Here is an 18,673-nt window from a genome sequence, read left to right as displayed (position 1 = left end):
AAAAACAGCCGAAACCGGTTTGGCTCAGTGGATAGAGCGTCGGCCTGTGGACTGAAAGGTCCCAGGTTTGATTCCGGTCAAGGGCATGTACCTGGGTTGCGGGCACATCCCCAGTAGGAGATGTGCAGGAGGCGGCTGATCGATGTTTCTCTCCCATCGATGTTTCTAACTCTCTATCTCTCTCCCTTCCTCTCTGTAAAAAATCAATAAAATATATTTTAAAAAAGTCAATAAAAACATATAAAGAAAATTAATTAAAGACTTAAATGTAAGAACTGAGACCATAAAACTCCTAGAACAAAAAAGGTATAAGCTCCTTTATGTTGGAATTGGCAATGATTTTTTTGGATCTGACACCAAAAATAAAGGCAACAAAAGAAAAAATAAACAAGTAGGACTACATCAAACTAAAAAGCTTCTGCACAGTAAAGAAAACCATATGCAAAGTGAAAAAGCAATCCATGGAATGGGAGAAAATATCTGCAAATGATATATCTGATAAGAGGTTAATATCCAAAATTATAAAGAACTCATATGACTTGCCCTGGCCAGTGTGGCTCAGTTGGTTGAATGTCATCTCATGCACCAAAAGGTTGCCCGTTTGATTCTGGTCAAGGCACATCAGGTTGCAGGTTCGGTGCCCAATTGGTGTGCGTACAGGAGGCAACCCATCGATGTTTCTCTCTCTTCCTCTCCATGCCTCTCTCTAAAAAAATCAATAAAAACAACTCATATGACTCAATAGTAAAAATACCAATCTGATTAGAAAATGAGTAGAGAAACGAAATAGACATTTTTCCAAAGAAGATATACAAACGGTCAACAGATACATGAAAAGGTGCTCAACATCACTAATCCTCAGGGGGAAAAAATCACAATGAAGTATCACCTCATTGTGATAGTCTCTTATAATAGCCTGTCAGAATGGCTATTACAAAAAAAGACAAGAGTCCTCGCTGGTTTGGTGTTGGCCTACGGACTGAAGGGTCCTAGGTTGAATTCCAATCAAGGGCACATGCCCAGGTTGCAGGCTTGATCCCCAATAAAGGGCATGCAGGAGGCAGCCAATTAATGATTCTCTCTCATCATTGATGTTTCTATCTCTCCCTCTCCCTTCCTCTCTGAAATCAATAAAAAAATATTTTTAAAAAAAGACAAGAAATAACAAGTGTTGGCAAGGATGTAGTGAACCCTTGCATACTCATTTTTTTAAGTATTATCTTTTTTTAAAAAATATATATTTTATTGATTTTTACAGAGAGGAAGGGAGAGGGATAGAGAGTTAGAAACATCGAAGAGAGAGAAACATAGATTTAGCTGCCTCCTGCGCACTCCCCACTGGGGATGTGCCCGCAACCAAGGTACATGCCCTTGACCAGAACCGAACCTGGGACCCTTTAGTCTGCAGGCCGACGCTCTATCCACTGAGCCAAACCGGTTAGGGCCCTTGGGTACTCTTAGTGAGAATGTAATCTGATATAGTATGGAGATTACTAAAAAAAAATTTAAAAATAGAACTATCGCCCTGGCTGGTGTGGCTCGGTTGGAGCACTGTCCTGTGCACTGAAAGGTTGCGGGTTCAATTCCAGGTCAGGGCACTTACCTGAATTGAGGTTTGATCCCTGGTCAGGGTAGATGCTGGAGGCAACCGATCATTATTTCTCACTTCTCTCTCTCTCTCTCTCTCTCTCTCTCTCTCTCTCTCTCTCTCTCTCTCTCTCTCTCCGCCTTCCAATCTCTCTAAAATCAAGAATAAAATAAAATAAAAAACAGAACTATCATATGATCCAGCAATTCCATTTCTGGTTTTATATCTAAAAAAAATAAAATAAAATCACTATCTTGAAAAGATATATGTACTACCATGTTCATTGCAGCATTAGGTATAATAATCAAGACATAGAAACCATGTAAGTGTCCATTGAGGGATGAATGGATAAGGAAAATGTGGTATCTATATACACAATGAAATATTATTCAGCCATAAAAGGAGGGAAATCCTGCCATTTGGGACAATATGGATAGGCCTTGATGGCATTAGGCTAAGTGAAATGTCAGAGAGACAAATATTGTATGATCTCACTTCTATGTGGAATCTAAGAAAAAACCAAACTCATAGATACAAAAACAGATAAGTAGTTGCCAGAGGCAGAGAGTGAGGGCAAATGGGTGAAGGTGGTCAAAAGGCACACATTTCCAGTTATAAGTAAATTCTGGTAACTCTAGTTAACAATACCAGCCTGTATCTTTGAAAGTAGCTAACAAAGTAAATCTTAAAAGGTCGCATCACACAAAAAAATTATGTAAGGTGATGGATGTTAACTAAACTTATTGTGGTAATCATTTCACAATATAAACATAGATCATTATGTTGTATACCTTACAGTAATAGAACATTATATGTCAATTATAGCTCAATAAAATTGGGGGAGGAGGGAATGAACATAGTCATGCAACATTTATACACTATATCGACTGTTCAAAGTAAATTTAACAAGATTGTATTGTGGAGACAAAAATAACATAAAAGATAAAAAGAAGATATGAAAGCATACTGTTATATGGTTTTCACATTATACCTAAATTGGTCTAATATCATTTGAAAGTAGACTATGAGAAGACAAAAATACATACTGTAAAGTATGTATATTACAAAGTCTAGATCAATCATTTAAAAAAAGAATGAGGAGTTAATGAAATAAAAAAAGAAACACACACATCAATCAATTCAAAAGAAGGGAGGAAAAGAGAAAAAAAGAAACAAAAAACATAGTACTGATTGAACAATACCTTCAAGATGTAGGCTTACACCAAACCTTATGAATAATTAATATCAAATATAAATGGTCAGATACCCCATGCCCAGCTGGTGTGGCTCAGTTGGTTGAACGTCATCCCATGCACCAGGGGGTTGCTGGTTCATGGTTCAAATCCTGGTCAGGACACATGCCCGGGTTTCAGGCTTGATCCCCACTAGGCGGCATGCAGGGGCAGCCAATCAATGTTTCTCTCTCATTGATGTTTCTATCTCTCCCCCACTCCCTTCCTCACTGAAATCAATAAAAACATATTTAAAAAATTAAAATAAAAAATAAATGGTTAAATACTCCAATCAAAAGGCACAGATTGTTAGACTGAATAAGAAAAGCAAGGCTTAATTATATACTGTCTACAAAATAAAAACACTTTAAAAATACATACTAGGATATAGAAGCCCAAACCACAACATGTTAAAGAAAAATTATTCTGACACTTGTAAAATGATTAAGAAAACATTATTCAAGACTACTGGAATAGGGACCATGACTATTGTAACAGGGGAGAAAAAGTGTGTTCAACTTTGAATACAGCAGAGACAAATGGGATTTATAGCCAACATACATAGTGAGGGGGTCAGTGGACAGAAAATTACTAAGAGGAGACATCAAGGGTAGGGAGTTTCTTGCTAAACTGGCTGAGTAAGATTTTTGCTAAAGGCAGGCTAGGTAGTTATACATCAAAGGTGGAGGATAAGGAACCTTCTCAGATAACAAGGGGGAGGGAGGAAATGACAGCAGGATTCTTTGCTAAGACTGGCTTATGTAAGCCAAGAACAGTGCAAAAGAGGGCTCAGAGGAGTCTGTCTAAAGTTTGGTCAAAGAGAGAGTCTGTCAAATGAGATATCAGTTTATACCCACTTGGATAACTACAAGTGTTGATGAGGATGTGGAGAAATTGGTAGGCTGTGCCCTTGACCAGAATCGAACCCAGGACCTTTCAGTCTGCAGGCTGACGCTCTATCCACTGAGCCAAACCAGCTCAGAGCAATAGTTATTTTTTTTTAAAAAAAGACTTAACCAAAATAAAAAAGAAATATCATACAAACATTACAAAACTAGACAAAGTAGACTTTAAGAAAAGAAATAATCTAAGAGGGAAAGAGAGATACTTAATAAATGATAAAAAGGTCAATTTATCAAAAAGTCACAAGTATCCCAAATATATGTGAATTTAATCACATTAATCACATTGCATCAATATACATAGAGCAGAAAGCGATAGAACTTAAAGTAGAAATAAACAATTTCACAAATATGGCTGGAGATATCAATACTTTTATCTCAGCAATTGATAGATAGTAGATAGAAAATCAGTAAGGATTTAGAAGAGTTTATTTAAAAAATCAATCAACTTAACCTGACATTTTATAGAACATTACACCCAACAAGAGTATAAGTACACCTTCTTTTAAGTAGATATAAAAATACCAGAGGCCCAGTATGCGAAATTGCGCGAGGCTCCCCGCCTCCCATCTGTGCCGTGAGAGCCGCTGCTCCTGGACCAGGGGAAGGGCCCGAGAGATGCTCCAGCACCTCCTGCTGATCGGTCGTTATGGCATGAGGGCATGATGACCATTTGCATATTAGCCTTTTATTATAATAGATTCTCTAACAAACTATATGCTGGGCCATAAAACAGTAATTTTAAAAGAACTGAAATCAGCCCTAACCGGTTTGGCTCAGTGGATAGAGTGTCAGCCTGCGGACGGAAAGGTCCTGGGTTCAATTTCGGTCAAGGGCATGTACCTTGGTTGCGGGGGCGTGCAGGAGGCAGCTGATCGATGTTTCTCTCTCATCACTGTTTCTAACTCTCTCTTCCTCTCCGTAAAAAATCAATGAAATATGTTTAAAAAAATAAATAAAAGAACTGAAATCATATGAAGTACAATTAATGACACCACAGAACTATTCAGAATTACTAACTAAAAGGTGTTAAAAAACCTCCAAATATTTGGAAATTAAACACATTTCTAAACAGCCCCTGTATTAAAGAAGAAGTTCCTGTATTAAATAGGAAACCACAATGATATTAACCAATATTATTTCAATACCAGGAGAAACCACCCATTATCAGTAATAAGATAATAACATCATCCACCTCATGAAATGATGCACTAAGAAGGGCAAAATATCATTTTTGTGGTATTCCTGCATCACCTAACTGTGAGGAAATATTAGATAAACCCAAATTGAGAAACATCTACAAAATAAGTAACTCACTAGTAAAGTGTATAGAAAAGATTTGGAACACAGTACACTCTCAATAGATGTTAAAAAATAATTTTTGTTGGGTGTGAAAAAACATTTTTGACCAGAATATCTGATCTAGGATCTTATGCGACAATATCTCAATGTGGAAAAACAGCAGATTCTGATTTAGTAGGCCTAGAGGGAGTACAAGATTTTGGATTTTTTAATAAACTTCTAGGTGATGCTAATGCAGCTGTTTAGTGGACTGTACTTTCATTTCAATAACAAGGTCCCCAAAGCATATATTGTCACATGAATTTTTAATAAAATGTATTATTTTAGTTTATAAAATATTTTAAAGATATACAAATACAGAAAACATAAAATATGCCTATGTATTTACTCATACAGTTTTTTTTTTTAAAAATATTTTTATTGACTTTTTACAGAGAGGAAGGGAGAGGGATAGAGAGTCAGAAACATAGATGAGAGAGAAACATTGGTCAGCTGCCTCTTGCAAGCCCCACACACTGAGGATCGAGCCTGCAATCGAGGTACATGCCCTCGACTGGAATCAAACCCGGGACCCTTCAGTCCACGGCCTGACGCTCTATCCACTGAGCCAAACTGGTCAGGGCTACTCATATAGTTTTTAAATGTTTAAAATATACCAGAGCAATCATAATACTTTTGAAAGATTTTAAAAAATGAAATAATCAACCTACTAAATGCTGTTAAAAGAGTTAAAACAGATGAGACAACTACATATACAATTATATTTATAAAATATTTAAGAGTACAGTGGGGCCTTGACTTACGAGTTTAATTCGTTCCGTGACGGAGCTCGTAACTCAAATTACTCGTATGTCAAATCAACAGTGAACGAGTGAGACACGTGATGCTGGGCTGATGTTGTGGCGTTCACTGTGACGTTTGCTGCGCCAACTAGCGGTGGGGCATCTGAAGCTGGCTTATAACCCGAATTTTAGCTCGCAACTCAAAGCAAAAAATCAGCGGAGAGACGGCTCGTATCTCGAAAAACTCGTTAGTCAGAACACTAGTAAGTCAAGGCCCCACTGTAGTTTTTTACTGGTTATTGGCATTATTGGTTAAATTCTTCTTTTAATGTTTGTATTTCCTAAAGGTGTTTTTTCTTTAACCATAATTATGTATTACTTTTATAATTAAGGGAAAAAAGTAAAGGCTATATATTAAAAAAATCAATCACAGCTATCCAACACAAGCATAATATTGCTAAGTTCAATAACACTAAAGCTTTACTAATGTTTATTACATGTAAAAGCAAGTTGTTGTAAGTATATGCATAATTGCCTTATTAAATCTAATTACCTCACTTTCTAAGTCCTTAACTTTTAGAGTTCTGTTAAATTTTGGCAAATACCTCTGGGATAGCTTATGGAAATATCCAAATGAGACTACTATCACTAGAGAGTAATTTCTCTAATGATGTGGACTATCAAATGATTCTACCTTTCGGCTGCATTTAAAACATCTCTGGAAACAGATGATGACCTTGCATTTCCAACACTGCCAGTATGAGATCGTCTTCCTTTTGCTGAAGAAGTATCTAATGGTAAATCTCCCAAGCCCTGTAAGTCATATAAAGAAAGGCACTGTAATGAAAGTCTTAACTAATAAATTGAAATAACTCATAAAATGTAATTTTCATAGCAACCATTAATAATCTGTTTTTATGAGTGAAAACATTTTTATTTTGGGGGTTAAGCAATGACATTTATTTATTTTTAAAATATATTTTTATTAATTTCAGAGAGGAAGGTGGAGGGAGAGAGAGAGAAACATCAATGATGAGAGAGAATCATTGACCGGCTGCCTACTGCACGCCCCTACTGGGGATCTAGCCCGCAACCCAAGCATGTGCCTTGACCATAATCAAACCATGACTTCCTGATTCACAGGTCAACACTAAACCACTGAACCACACTGGTCAGGCATGATTTAAAACATTTTAATAATCTGCTATGTTTATGCTTTAAAAATTATCAAGTATCAGATATATATAAAGTATCCTGTAATTAGTAATAAATTAACAAAATATGTGAACAATTAATAGGAAATGATACTGGCTTTGGTAAAGTGTTTAAAATTTTGTAAATGAATATGTGAAAATTTAAAAAATGAATATGCTATATTTTAGGTTTTGTAAGTACTCTTATTTTATATATATATATATACTAGAGACCCGGTGCACAAATATTGTGCACTCGGCGGGGGGGGGGTCCCTCAGCCTGGCCTGTGCCCTCTCACAGTCTGGGACCCTTCGGGAGATAATGACCTGCTGGCTTAGGCCCGCTCCCGGGTGGCAGAGGGCAGGCCCAATCCCTAGGTGCAGCCCCTGGTCGGGCTCAGAGAAGGGCCGATTGGGGAGTTGGGGCGCCGCCCCGTCATGCACAGAGCAGGGTGGATCGGGAGGTTGCGATGCCACCCTCAGTCACACTTAGGGTAGAGCCGATTGGGGGGTTGGGGCACCTCCCCCTGTCACACTCAAGGCAGGGTAAATGGGGAGGTTGCGGCGCCACCCCCTGTCACGCACAGAGCAGGGCCATTCAGGGGGTTGGGGCGCTGCCCCTTGTCACTCACAGAGCAGGACCCATCAGGGGGGTTGGGGCTCCATACCCTGTCACGCACAGAGCAGGGTTGATCAGGGGGGTTGGGGCTCCGTACCGTCACGCACAGAGCAGGGCCAATCAGGGGGTTAGGGTGCTTTCCCCTGTCACGCACAGAGCAGGGCAGATCAGGGGGTTGGGGCGCCACCCTCTATCACCCACAGAGCAGGGCCGATCAGGGGGTTGGGGCACCGCCACCGTCACACTCAGGGCAGGGCCCGTGGGGGGGGGGGGGTTGGGGCACCGCACCCTGTCACACACAGAGCCCCAGGGCGATCAGGGGGTTGGGGAGCTCCCCCCTATCAGGCACAGAGCAGGGCTGATCAGGGGGTTGGGGCGCCTTCCCCTGTCACGAACAGAGCAGGGTGGATAGGGAGGTTGTGGCCCCGCCCCGTCACACACAGAGCTGCAGGGTGATCAGGAGGTTTGGGCGCTGCCCCCTGTCACACTGATCCCAGTGCCGGGAGGCCTCTCGGCTCCACTGATCCTGGTGCTGGGAGGCATATTACCCTTTTACTATATAGGATAGAGGCCTGGTGCATGGGTGGGGGCCAGCTGGTTTGCCCTGAAGGGTGTCCTGGATCAGGGTGGGGTGCCTGGCCAGCCTGGATGAGGGGATGTTGGCTGTTTGCAGCTGGTCACACACCCTTCAGGGTGGGGGTCCCCACTGGGGTGCCTGGCCAGCCTCTGGGGTGCCTGGCCAGTCTGGGTGAGGGGCTGAGGGCTGTTTTCAGGCTGGCGGGTGACTGAAGTTCCCAACTGCTCCTTTTTTTCTTTTTCTTTTTTTATTCTGGGCCAGCTTTAGCTCTGACTCCAGCTCTGAGGCCTCTGCTGCTGAAAGCAGGTATCTGGTTGGTTTGTGTTATATAATCGAAACACTGTATCAAATCCAGCTCTGAGAACCTGGCTGGCTGACAGCAGGCTTCTGGGGTTTTGTTTAGCTTCTATATTTGTAACTATGTTTCAAACTGGAAGCTCAGAGGCCGGCAAGGCAGGCGGGGAACGTTGGTTTCCTCCGTCACTGAAGCAAGCAAGTCTCAGGTTAGTTTCAAGCTGCCTGGCTGCCGGCCGCCATCTTGGCTGGCAGTTAATTTGCTTATCGCCCTGATTAGCCAATGGGAAGGGTAGCGGACATATGCTAATTACCACGTTTCTCTTTTATTAGACAGGATATAATTGATTTTTTTACAGAGAGGAAGGGAGAGGGATAGAAACATCAATGAGAGAGAAACATTGATCAGCTGCCTCCTACACACTCCCTAATGAGTATGTGCTGTGTCTGCAAGCAGTGCCCGCAACCAAGGTACATGCCCTTGACCAGGTCAAACCTGGGACCCTTGAATCCACAGGCTGATGCTCTATCCACTGAGCCAAATTGGTTAGGGCTGTAAGCACTCTTCTTAAACCTAACCTCTATATAGAAAATAAGAACACATTACATAAACAATGAGTTCCTATGGAAACACCAATGTGAGAATAAACCTTTTGATAATAACTATTTAAAACCTCTTTTATCCCTCTGACACTTATGTGAAATGATTCACAAATACAAAATGCCTCATTTGAGTAAGATAATTTTTTCATGGTTATTTTAATAAATTCTATGGGAATGAAGCTGAAGTCTTTAACATCAGTAGGCAGAAAAAATGTTCTAAAATGTATATTACCACGTATCTTTGAAACATCCTTTTATAAATAACCTAGAGGCCCGGTGCACAAAAATTTGTGCACTGGGGGGGTGTCCCTCGGCCTGACCTGTGCGCTCTCTCTGTCTGGGATCCCTCGGGAGATAACCACCTGCTGGCTTAGGCCCGCTACCCAGGTGGCAGATGGCAGGCCCGATCCCATGGTGCCTGCCCCGCCTCCCCGGGTCACAAATGGCAGGCCTGGATCCCACGCTGGGTTGCAGATGGCAGGCCCGGATGGTGGCGGGATGGGTGGCAAATCGCACTGCCCGGCCCCACTGCCCCGGGTCGCACACAGGAGGCCCGGATGGTGGCGGGCGGGCGGCGGATCGCACTGTCCCGCCCCGCGTACAGTATGCAAAATTTAAGGGCCATCTTTGTTGGGTTAATTTGCATACTCTTCTGATTGGCTGATGGGCGTAGCAAAGGTATGGTCAATTAGCATCTTTGTTTTTTTTTTTTTTTAAATACATTTTATTGATTTTTTACAGAGAGGAAGGGAGAGAGATAGAGAGTTAGAAACATCGATGAGAGAGAAACATCGATCAGCTGCCTCCTGCACATCCCCCACTGGGGAAGTGCCCGCAACCCAGGTACATGCCCTTGACCAGAATCGAACCTGGGACCTTTCAGTCCACAGGCCGACGCTCTATCCACTGAGCCAAACCGGTTTCAGCATTAAACATACTTTTAAAAAAACTAGTATATGAATGGAATACATTTCTACAAGACAATTTCACATTTTAATTTACTTGGTATTCCTTGAGCCACTCATTTCACAGACATTTCTAAATCCCTTATATTACTTATCAGGAGAAAGGGGCTTCCTCTCAAGGAGCTCTGCAGTGTGGTGGGAGCTATAATAGTGAAACATACAAGGTAAATAAAGCAGGCACCCAGCATAATAAACATTATTACCCTCATTTTATAAAAATAAAAATTCTGGTTAAAGAAACAATGTGCCTGCCCTGGCTGATGTGGCTCAGTTGGTTAAGCACCATCACATGCACCAAGAAAGCACCAGTTCAATTCCTGGTCAGGGCACATACTCAGGTTGCGGGTTTGAGGTGCATGCCGAAGGCAACTGATTTTTCTCTCTCATGTCAATGTTTCTCTCCCTCTCTCCCCCTTCCACTCTCTCTAAAATCAATAAAAAAATTTTTTAAAAAATGATGTGCCTAAAATTATATATTTTAATTTGCTAAATTCTCATAGTTGATTCAAACCCAAGTCTTGTAACTCCAATAAACCACACTGCATCCTACCAAGTATCAAGCTCCTGTTCAGTAAACATTTATTGACACCATGGATGTCTACTTAGCACTGCAGTTGCTGAAATACTCCTGTAGATATATTCTAATGATCAACGAAGACAATTGAAAAAGTAATTACTTCTATCCTTTACCTTGCTGGGCAAATAAACTTTGCTTTGAAAGTTGTTTATATTAAACTTTTTTTACATACCTTGTGTCGTAAGCTTTTAACAGATTCCTTAATATATGGCAAATCTTTAGATGGCACATACTTTTCAAGCATTTTATCAAAATTAGGATGACACATCATGAGGAAAAGCATCTTTCGACCATAATACCTATAGATATTTGAGAAATACGTAAATAGTTTCACATGTATTAAACAAGCTCAATTTCTGTCCTTAGATATGAGGATCCAAAAGCTTTAAGTCTATTTTTCAGGCACTCTAGGATCCATATCTAGGATGGCCTTTGGCAAAACTATGAATTAGGATAATTCTTATCTTTTTTCTGGGCTCCTTGCCCAGTGTCCTTCTGCTGCTCATCTGCTTGTTAGATGCTTTGACCTAAGTCAACCTCCCCTTGGTTCTGTATTTCTGACTCTATTTTTTCCTAGTCACAACTTACCTGGGATCCAATTTGTCAAAAACCTATTCTCTGCTACCTAAAATAAACCCAAAGTTAGTTGATAAGTCATGGTTGGTATATTAATGAATGTGTAATGCTCTCTAAACTAGGATTTTTATGGTATATGAATTTAAACTATTTCTTTTAGGATAATACCTTAAGCTATCAGTCTAATGGTAGAAACTCAAATATCATGGAAGTGCATATTGGAAATATTTTTGGATTGAGAGATCATACAGTATCTCATAACAATACCATATTTTATTTTTCAAGGAAGTTTGGCCCCCAAATAAATTACAGTTATACTTTTGCCTATAACTAAGGATATGTATATGGGACTAGAAGAACCAGAGAAGGCAGTGCTTTTGAGGGGGAGGGATATAGGATGATCCCAGAATCATACATAACAACAGATTCTCAAAAAAAAAAAAAAAAAAAAAAAAAAAAGAAATTACAGAAAGGGTATAGAAGAGAATAAAAATTACCTTTTCTCTCCTCACAACCAGAATTAGGTCTATATCCATATAGGTCGCTCCTAACCAGTTACTTTCAACCAACAATTCTAACTTCTGGGGATTATCAATCCCCAGAATGTTAAAGACAAGAGGTCTACCAGAGGACCTAATTTGGGAGTGGCTAAAACAACCAAGTAAGAAAGCAATAGAAACACAAAATGTGAGAAATATTAAAACTGGAAATTTGTAAACATTTTATAATTTTAAATTTTCAAATAAGAATCTAGGAAGTGACAAATGGATTATAAGAATTACTAGGCCATCAACAAAAAGTTATGACACAAAACAACCATTATCTTTTTTTGTTCCTAAATAGTCTATTAGGATCCAATCCTCCTAAACTGTTTTGCACATTACTGTGGTATGTAGAACTTCCAAAATGGTTCCCCCAGGATGTCCTGCTCTTTCAGGATTATGTTATATGGCACCGATGATTTTAGGATAGGGAAATTATCTAGATCTAATCGAATCACATGGGCCCTTAAAAGCAGAGAGCTCTCTATGGCTTGCAGCAGAAGTCAGGTTCTTACCCTTAAGGAACTGAGAGAGAACCCTGACTGACAGCCAGCAAAGAAATGGTTACTCATTCCTATAACCACAAGGAACTAAATTTAGCCAACAAGTGGAATGAATTTGCAACCAGATTCTTCTATAGACCCTCTAGGTAAGGGTCCAGCACTGTGGTCACCTTGATTTCCACCTTGTGAGACCCTAAGTGGAAGCAGTTGAGCCATGCCAGACTTCTAACCTAAAGAACAGTAAGCTAAAGAAAAAAAAAAAAAGAAAAAAGAAAAATCTGTGTTGACTTAAACCACTATATTTGTAGTAATTTGTTATGCAGCAATAGAAAATTAACATAGTTACCTTCTATATTATTAGCTTTTGATATGACTCCCACAAGATTAACTCCAGTTACCTCAAGTAATGAGCATCTTAAAATGTTAAAAATTTGAATCCTTTTTTACTTTAGTCTCTATGAACTCAGGAGTCTCCCTCTCCCCTTTTATTTTTTATTATTTATTTATTTATTTAATTTCCTCTCCCCTTTTAATCTAACTTCATATATAACTGCCATAAATTTTTAGATTTTGTGTGGGGCATTATCAATCCCCAGTCTAACCTTTCTAATTTTATAGACAAGGAAACAAAGGCTAACGGAGGTTGAGTAACTTGCTTAAGGGCAAACAGTGATTGGAGTTAGGAATTGAACCTAGGCATCTGACTATATCCAAAATTCCTGTCACCACTACACCTACTGCACCATCCACATCTTAATTATTTTGCCATTTTCCTTTGACAGTTCTTAACCTTCATAAAATTGTTCTTCAAGTACAGATAGCAATTAGAAATTCATGGAATTTTCTAAGTGCAGATATCTCATGTTTCTGGAGTTAGTATGCTATCCATTTTTTATGTGCACTGATTTCCTTGATTTTACCTGGCTGCTTGGAAAATATATCATTTCTCCCTAAATACATTACCTTACATTTCTCACAATGAAGTTCTGCCACTTTTCTGCCCATTCATACAGTCTTGTGACATTTTCATGCAGTTCATCCCTGTAGCATGGTATCTTACTACACAGAAGTATTGCAGTGTCATCTGCAAATCTGGAGGATTCACTGTGCACTCCCCAAAGATCATTTACAAATTGGTTAAATAAAACCATTCCCCCAGCACCAATCCCTGGGTACACCACTTGTACATTTAAAAAAATGTTCATTCTTTTCAAACATTTGTTTCTTTATATTAAGCCCTTATACTAAGAGATTCAACAAATATTATTAGCAACCATTCACCTGGTTTCTTGTGAGCTGTCCTGAGCAAACTTAGCAGCAGCTGGTAATATACGTTCAGCCATATCTTTTGTTCCAGATAAAATACGCTCCACTTCCATAAGTTCCACTACATCTGAAAGGTGCTGGGCTGTACATCTTCTTACTGCAATGTGTAAATGGCTATAAGGAAACATGGTGAATTAAAACAAAGTTGATGTATAAACAATTTTCCAAAGGTATACCTTTATCTTTAATTTCTTTATTGGTTAAGGTATTACAAATGTGTCCTCATCCCCCAATTAACCCCCAACTTCCCCCCTCTCCCCCCCGACTCATGCTCTCATCCCCCTGTTGTCCGTGTCCATTGGTTTGGCTTATATGCATGCATACAAGTCCTTTAGTTGATCTCTTTCCCTTACCTCCACCCTCCCCTACTTTCCATCTGGGGATTGATAGTCTGATCACTGTTTCTCTGTCTTTGGATCTGTCCCTGTTCATCAGTCTATGTTGTTCTCCATATTCCACAAATGAGTGAGATCATGTGGTATTTATCTTTCTCTGACTGGCTTATTTCACTTAGCATAATGCTCTCCAGTTCCATCCATGCTGTTGCAAATGGCAAGAGTTCCTTCTTTTTTACTGCAGCATAGTGTAGATGTACCACTATTCCATTGTGTAGATGTACCACTGTTTTTTAATCCACTCATCTGCTGATGGGCACTTAAGGCTGTTTCCAGATCTTAGCTATGGTGAATTGAGCTGCTATGAACATAGGGGTGCATATATCCTTTCTGATTGGTGTTTCTGGCTTCCTGGGATATATTCCTAGAAGTGATATTACTGGGTCAAATGGGAGTTCCATTTTTAGTTTTTTGGGGAAACTCCATACTGTTCTCCACAGTGGCTGCACCAGTCTGCATTCCCACCAGCAGTGCAGAAGGGTTCCTTTTTCTCCACATCCTCTCTAACACTTGTTGTTTGTTGATTTGTTGATGATAGCCATTCTGGTGGGTGTGAGATGATACTGCATTGTCGTTTTGATTTGAATCTCTCATATAACTAGTGACTTTGAGCATGTTTTCATATGTCTTTCAGCCTTCTGTATGTCCTCTTTCGAAAAGTGTCTATCTAGGTCCACTGCCCATTTTTTGATTGGATTGTTTATCTTCCTATTGTTAAGTTGCATGAGGTCCCTGTAAATGTTGGAGATTAAACCCTTATTGGTGATATCATTGGCAAATATGTTCTCCCATGCAGTGGGCCTTCTTGTTGTTTTGTTGATGGTTTCCTTTGCTGTGCAAAAGCTTTTTATTTTGATGTAGTCCCATTTGTTTATTTTCTCTTTAGTTTCCATTGCCCTAGGAGCAGTATCAGAGAAGAAATTCCTTCGGCATATGTTTGCGATTTTGCTGCCTGTGGATTCCTCTAGTATTTTTATGGTTTCCCGTCTTACGTTTAAGTCTTTTATCCATTTTGAGTTTATTTTTGTGTATGCTGTGAGTTGGTGGTCTAGTTTCATCTTTTTGCATGTATCTGTCCAATTTTCCTAACACCATTTATTGAAGAGGCTGTCTTGACTCCATTGTATGCTCTTGCCTCCTATGTCAAATATTAATTGGGCAAAGTGGTTTGGGTCGATTTCTGGGTTCTCTATTTTATTCCATTGATCTATATGTCTGTTCTTGTGCCAGTACCAAGCTGTTTTAAGAACAGTGGCTTTGTAATACAGCTTGATACCTGGTATTGAGATCTCACCTACTTTGTTCTTTCTCAGGATTGCTGCAGCTATTCGAGGTCTTTTTTTATTCCAGATGAATTTTTGGAACATTCGTTCTAGATCTGTGAAATATGCCGTTGGTAATTTAATGGGGATTGCGTTGAATCTATAGATTGCTTTGGGTAGTATGGACATTTTGATGATGTTGAGTCTACCAATCCATGAACACAGTATGTTCTTCCATCTATTTATGTCTTCCTCTATCTCTTTTTTCAGTGTCCTGTAGTTTTTCGCATATAAGTCTTTTACCTCCTTAGTTAAGTTTATTCCTAGGTATCTTAATTTTTTTGGTGTGATGGTAAATGGGATTGCTTTTTTAGTCTCACTTTCTGTAAGTTCACTATTGGTGTAAAGAAATGCCATAGATTTCTTGGCATTAATTTTGTATCCTGCTACATTGTTGAATTCATTTATTAAGTCTCATAATTTTTTGTCCCCAGCTGGGACAGTTCCGCCTTCAAGTCGTCCAGCTGTTTGAGCAGCTCCTCCTTCTTCTTGCCGCGAAGGTCCCGAGCCTTAATTTTGGCCATAGCTGAACACCCCGCCGCCTGCTTGGAGGGTTCTCTATGTACAGTAGGGTTCTCTATGTACAGTATCATGTCATCTGTAAATAAGAACAGTTTTACTTCTTCTTTTCCAATTTGGATGATTTTATTTCTTCTTCTTGTCTGATCGCAACGGCTAGTACTTCCAGTACTATGTTGAACAGGAGTGGTGAGAGGGGGCATCCCTGTCTTGTTCCTGTTTTTAGGGGGAATGGTTTTAGTTTTTGCCCAGTGATTATGATGTTGGCTGTGGATTTGTCATATATGGCTTTTATTATGTTGAGGTATGATCCTTCTATTCCTACCTTGCTGAGAGTTTTTATCAAAAAAGGGTGTTGGATTTTGTCAAATGCTTTTTCTGCATCAGTTGATATGACTGTGGTTTTTATCTCTGAATTTGTTTATGTGATGTATTACATTTATTGTTTTGCGGATATTGTACCATCCTTGCATCCCTGGGATAAATCCTACTTAGTCATGGTGTATGATCTTTCTGATGTACTGCTGGATCCGATTTGCTAGGATTTTGTTGAGGATTTTGGCATCTATGTTCATGAGGGATATTGGCCTGCAATTCACTTTCATTGTGTTGTCTTTACCTGGCTTTGGTATTAGGGTGATGCTGGCTTCATAGAATGAGCTTGGAAGTGTTCTTTCCTCTTGAATTTTTTAGAATAGTCTGAGGAGGATAGGTTTTAGTTCTTCCTTGAATGTTTGGTAAAACTCCCCTGTGAAGCCATCTGGTCCTGAGCTTTTGTTTGCTGGAAGCTTTTTGATGACTGCTTCAATTTCTTCCATAGTTACTGGCCTATTGAGATTTTCAGATTCTTCCTGATTAAGTTTTGGAAGGTTGTATTTTTCTAGGAATATGGCCATTTCCTCCAGGTTGTCTAGTTTGTTGGAGTAGAGTTGTTCATAGTATTTTTTTTTACAATCTTTTGTATTTCTGTGGGGTCTGTTATTGCTCCTCTTTCATTTCTGATTTTGTTTATTTGGGTCCTTTCTCTTTGTTTCTTGCTGAGTCTGGCTAGAGGTTCATCAATCTTGTTTATCCTTTCAAAGAACCAGCTCTTGGTTTTGTTGATCTTTTGTATTGTTTTTTTTTTTTTTTTGTCTCTATGTCATTTATCTCCATTCTGATCTTTATTCTTTCTTTCCTTCTGCTTACACTGGGCTTTTCTTGTTGCTCTCTTTCTAACTCTTTGAGTTATAGTGTTAGGTAATTTATTATTATTTTTTCTTGTATTTTTTTTTGCAGTAGGCTTGTACAGCTATGAACTTCCCTCTCAAGACTGCTTTCGCTGTGTCCCATAGGTTTTGGATTGTTGTGTTTTCATTGTTGTTTGTTGCCATGATGTTTTTTATTTCTTCTTTGATCTCTCTGGTAACCCAGTCATTGTTTAATAGCATGTTATTTAGTCTCCATGTGTTTGATTTTTTTGGATTGTTTTTATTGTAGTTGATTTCCAGTTTTATGCCATTGTGATCTGAGAAGATGCTTGATATGATTTCTATCTTCTTGAATTTGAAGAGACTTTGTCTGTGACCCAATATATGGTCTATCTTTGAAAATGACCCATGTGCACTTGAGAAGAATGTATATTCTGTCGCTTTGGGGTGAAATGGTCTGAATATGTCAATTAATTCCATCTGATCTAGTGAGTCATTTAGAATTGATGTTTCTTTGCTGATTTTTTGTTTAGAGGATTTGTCCAATGATGATAGTGGGGTGTTAAAGTCCCCTACTATGACTGTATTGCTGTCAATCTCTCCCTTGATCTCTTCCAGAAGTTTTCTTATGTATTTGGGTGCTCCTATATTGGGTGCGTATATGTTTACCGGAGTTATTTCTTCTTGTTGGATTGCTCCCTTTAGTATTATGAAGTGGCCTTCCTTATCTCTTTTTATGTCCTTCACTTTGAGATCTAATTTGTCAGATATAAGTGTTGCTACCCCAGCTTTTTTTTCATTTCCATTCGCCTGAAAAACTTTTTTCCATCCCTTCACCATCAATCTGTGTGCGTCTTTTTTTCTGAGGTGTGTTTTCTGTAGACAGCAGATATATGGGCCTTGTTTTCTTATCCACTCAGTTACCCTATGTCTTTTGATTGGGGAATTTAATCCCTTTACATTTAAAGTTATTATTGATAGATACTTGTTTGTCACCATTTTTATTCTTTACCCCTGTGTTCCTTCTTTGTTTCTTATTTTTATTTTTTATTTTTTTTTACAGCAGACCCTTTAGCATTTCTTGCATTGCTGGTTTGGTGGTAATAAACTTCCGTAGTCCTTTTTTTGTCTGTGAAGCTCTTGATTTCACCCTTAATTTTGATTGATAGCCTTGCTAGGTACAGTATTCTTGGATTCAGAACATTCCTTTGCATGACTTTGTATATTTCATTCCATTCCCTTCTTGCCTGATGTGTTTCTGTTGAGAAATCCGTCGCTAGTCTGATGGGGAATCCTTTGTAAGTAACTTTCTGTCTCTCTCTGGCCACTTTTAAGATTCTTGCTTTGTCGTTGGTGTTTGCCAATTTAATTATGTGCCTTGGTGTCGGTCTTTTGGGGTTCATTTTGTTTGGGACTCTGTGAGCTTCTTGGATTTGTGTGAGTTTTTTCTTCCCTATATCAGGGAAGTTTTCTGTCATTATTTTTTCAAACAGGTTTTCTATTTCTTGCTCAGTTTCCTTTCCTTCTGGCACCCCCATTATGTGGATGTTGTTTCATTTGATGGTGTCCCAAAGTTCTCTTAGGCTCTCCTGCTTTTTAATTTTTTTTTCTAGAAGCTGCTCTGCTTGGGTATTTTTTCCTACCTTGTCTTCTAGCTCACTGATGC

The 18,673-nt window shown here is 39.3% G+C and overlaps 1 protein-coding gene across 11 annotated transcripts in view; it reads right to left on the bottom strand.

Moving 5' to 3' along the window:
- TOGARAM1 (TOG array regulator of axonemal microtubules 1) overlaps positions 1–18,673 on the bottom strand; it is a 137,686-nt gene that overhangs the window by 13,018 nt on the left and 105,995 nt on the right. For 8 of the 11 annotated variants that reach the window (XM_036346798.1, XM_036346787.1, XM_036346790.1 and 5 more), the window contains 3 exons: positions 13,537–13,695; positions 10,807–10,933; positions 6,501–6,619 (listed from right to left, as the gene is read on the bottom strand). In XM_036346798.1, the coding sequence (XP_036202691.1) occupies positions 6,501–6,619; positions 10,807–10,933; positions 13,537–13,695 (405 nt within the window). Of the gene's footprint in view, positions 1–648; positions 707–6,500; positions 6,620–10,806; positions 10,934–13,536; positions 13,696–18,673 lie in introns of those variants that run through there. The other 3 variants (XR_004973698.1, XR_004973696.1, XM_036346803.1) reach the window with 3 other exon arrangements.

This window comes from Myotis myotis, unplaced genomic scaffold, assembly GCF_014108235.1.
Source record: "Myotis myotis isolate mMyoMyo1 unplaced genomic scaffold, mMyoMyo1.p scaffold_m19_p_1, whole genome shotgun sequence".
Lineage (NCBI taxonomy): Eukaryota > Metazoa > Chordata > Mammalia > Chiroptera > Vespertilionidae > Myotis > Myotis myotis.
Note: the sequence above shows the minus strand (reverse complement) of the source record. Positions and strands in the feature narration are given on the sequence as shown.